This window comes from Gekko japonicus, unplaced genomic scaffold, assembly GCF_001447785.1.
Source record: "Gekko japonicus isolate JY-2015 unplaced genomic scaffold, Gekko_japonicus_V1.1 scaffold3876, whole genome shotgun sequence".
Lineage (NCBI taxonomy): Eukaryota > Metazoa > Chordata > Lepidosauria > Squamata > Gekkonidae > Gekko > Gekko japonicus.
In genome coordinates this window covers 9490-12667 of record NW_015172668.1, presented here as the reverse complement: position 1 = coordinate 12667, position 3178 = coordinate 9490, and the positions used below count along the sequence as shown (strand labels likewise).

The following is a 3178-nucleotide window of genomic DNA, read 5'->3' as shown; positions in this document are numbered from 1 at the left end:
GCTGTGTCCCTCCCTCCTCCTGACATCCTGCTTTTCTCTCTGCCGCACAGCCCCCTTCACTCCCCTTTCCCTTTCCCCGTACTTCCAAGCTGACGCACCCCGTGGACCCAGTTTTCCCCTCACCATCTCAGTAGGCTGTAGCCTTCAAATTGTGTTCACCGACTTCCTTGGCTAGTCCCAATGGATTTCTGACCTACTCATTCCAAATGCCACCAGACGTCTTTCCCAATTACCTGGTCCTTCCATGCCTTATTACAGCATTAAGCTGTTAGTCCTTTCTTAGAAAGAAAAAAAGAATTTAAGGAGCAGCTTCACACTGAGCCAGTTCATTACCTAGTTAAGTACTACTGCTACTGAGAGAGGCTCTCTAAGATCTTAGGCTAAAGTGTTTCTGCTACTCAAGGTTCTTTAAACGGAGATGCCAGTGGTGAGAGGTAGGACATTTCTACATGCTGAGCAGGTGCTTTTCTCCTGGATTCTGTCTCCTCACCTTCTTTATTTCTAGAGCTTACTGAGCATATAAAGCCCCCTGGCCCATCTAGCTCACTGCATTCAAATATCATACAGACAAAGCACCCATTGTTCCACCAGGTGAATGAGACTCAACTCCTCAAGGTCACGTGGCCCTTTCTCCTCTCCTCAGGATTTGAAGTTTGTTCATGTCATGAATAAACTGTGGCTTTTGATGACTTCTGAATAGAGCTTCAGGCAAAGAAAGCATAACACCTGGTACCCAAGATCTTTTACTGGCAACACCAGAGATTGAACCTGAGGCCTTCTGTAGAAGCTCTACCACCGAACCAAGAACCCCTCCTCAGTAAAAGGCTCAAAGCTGGTTCCTCTCTAGTGACGCAAGTACTTCCTTAGACCACTGAAGTCAGCTGACAGTATGACATCATCTGCAGGCTAAACTGCAAGTCAATAGCAGAAGATGCTGAAAGGTACACAGCATACCTAGAAAGACGCCGTAGGTTAGCATTCCGCCCAAGCTGGCTGTCAAGAGGTTCTTGATAACACCGAGACGCTTGCGGCGGAAATATTTGCGTTCTTCCTCCTCTTCATTGTACTCAGCATGAGCCCCCACAAAGTCATCTAGCTGGAAACAGAAGTATCACAAGGGGTTGGCTGAGAGGAACATACTAACAAATCACCAAGACAGAGATGTAGTATACTCTATTTCTCCAAGAGAGTTGAGGAATGTAATCAAAACCTGTGATTAAGGGCAATTAACCAAATTGCAATTGACCAAATAGTCAATGTACTATTCTCAATGGAAAGATGCGTTTTGCTGTTGTTTCATTTTAAATTTCTTACTGGAAATAAGTACCACGTGTGTGCATTTGGTGGGGCACTGAGGGCGGTGCCCCCTATCGAATCAGCAGCGCCCCTATCATATTTGCATACCCTCACTGCTGACTGCAATAAAACTTTCAAGTAAGTAGGCTGGGAGTGGGACCTTTCCCCCTGCAGTCTGCTTTTCTCCCTGGGAAACTTGCTTTGCTCTCGCCCAGGCTGGCCTTGCTGGTGGCGCTGGCCTTGCTCCACAGCTCACCTCCAGCTAACCCAACTCTCCGGCCAGATGCACTGTGCCCCCCCCCTTGAAAAAATTCCTGGCTATAGGGCTGGAACCACATGTAACAAGAGTCAAACTTTTAGCATGCTGACTGGGCATGCAAAGAAGTTTTTTTCCAGCATGGAAGAAAGCAAGCTCTGCCACAACGTTTTTTGGAAAAAACGTTTTGAGTTCCCTCATGATGGGAGAATATAGTTTTGCTTCCAGAAAAGGACTATGCATGACACTTTTTAAAACCCTGCAACTCAGGGCTAAATAGAAGGACACACACACAACTTTGAAAGATCAAAAAGAGCTAGGCTTAAATTTAGGTGCTCCTCTTTGAGGTGAAGGAAGCTTTAGTGACAAAGTTGTCCCTTCTATTTTTCTCAGGGTTACATGAGCATCTCCACTACTGCTCTTGCACGAGAATGCGTCACTAATCCATGCAGATATTTTTTTAAAAAATAATTAAACTAGTAAAAACCCTTTTAACATTTTTAAAAATGGGATAGAGGTAGTGTATTTATTGTTTATTTGTGAGAAGGAGGGCAGCATGCTATAGCCCAATCTCAGAAGCGATGTAGGGCTGGTACTCAGAAGGAAGACCCCCAAGGTCGCCAAGGAAAACGGCACTGGCCAACCATCTCTGCTTCTCCCTTGCCTTGAAGGCCCTTTGCTGGGGTGGCCATAAGTTGCTGCAACTTGATGGCACGTTACACACATACACATTGCTTGTTCGCAACACATATTCAGTGGGGTAAAATAAATAGCAATAAAAAATTAAATCAAAAAATGTATTGAGGTTTCACACCTTACATTCCTTAAGTGACCATTGCTTTTTCCACGTGACAGAATAGTGAACCTTAAGGGCTGGGGAAATGCACCGCCCTTCAAGAGAAGAGCTTTCTCAAGGCAGGATGTCTTGAGGCCTTCACCACCACCACCACCACCACCACCTGCGCACTGATTATTCTTTTAATTGGCAAAGAGGCACTTCCCCATACACAGGAGTGGGCGGGGGCGTAAGTTCCCAAAGCAGGGAAGCCACACATGCATTTTTAAATTTAAAATACATGTACCCTGTTTAATCCTGCCAACCTAGCAGTTGGAAAGCAAGACATTGCAAGTCCCACTTTGGTGGGAATGGAACTTCCCTGCGCCTCGGTGTTTAGTCATGCCGGCCACATGACCACGGAAACGTCTTCGGACAGCGCTGGCTCTTCGGCTTGGAAACGGAGATGAGCGCCGCAACCCTAGAGTCGGACTCGACTGGCTTTCGAGCAAGGGAAACCTTTACCTTTTTTTACCCTGTTTAAACCCTCCAGGTAGTTATAGAAAGAGGGGGGTGGTTAGGCTGGAGTAAGGGGTCCGCTCACCTGAACCTCTGCGCCTTCCATCGCCCTGTTCACCACGCCCAGCCCTTGGCCGTCGGGCGCCGCTCCGTTCCCCACCGCTCCCCGGTGCGCGTCGCCGCCTGCAGGGAACACGCGGCGGACAAGGGAAACGAAAGAGAAACTCGCTCGCCCTTCTTCTTCCCCAAACCTCTTTAAGTTGCGAGAACCTCCGTTCTGCCACCACCCCCTCCGTTCTGCCACCACCCCCTCCGTTCTGCCACCACCCCCT

At 47.8% G+C, this 3178-nt stretch overlaps 1 protein-coding gene across 1 annotated transcript in view; it reads right to left on the bottom strand.

Annotated features, from left to right (window-relative positions):
* LOC107119279 (protein unc-93 homolog B1-like) overlaps nucleotides 1-3178 on the bottom strand; it is a gene marked incomplete at its 3' end in the record, with an annotated part of 10743 nt that overhangs the window by 7052 nt on the left and 513 nt on the right. The window contains exons 2-3 of the mRNA XM_015421745.1: nucleotides 2932-3029; nucleotides 955-1096 (exon numbers count right to left, since the gene is read on the bottom strand). Of these exons, the coding sequence (XP_015277231.1) occupies nucleotides 955-1096; nucleotides 2932-3029 (240 nt within the window). The remainder of the gene's footprint in view (nucleotides 1-954; nucleotides 1097-2931; nucleotides 3030-3178) is intronic.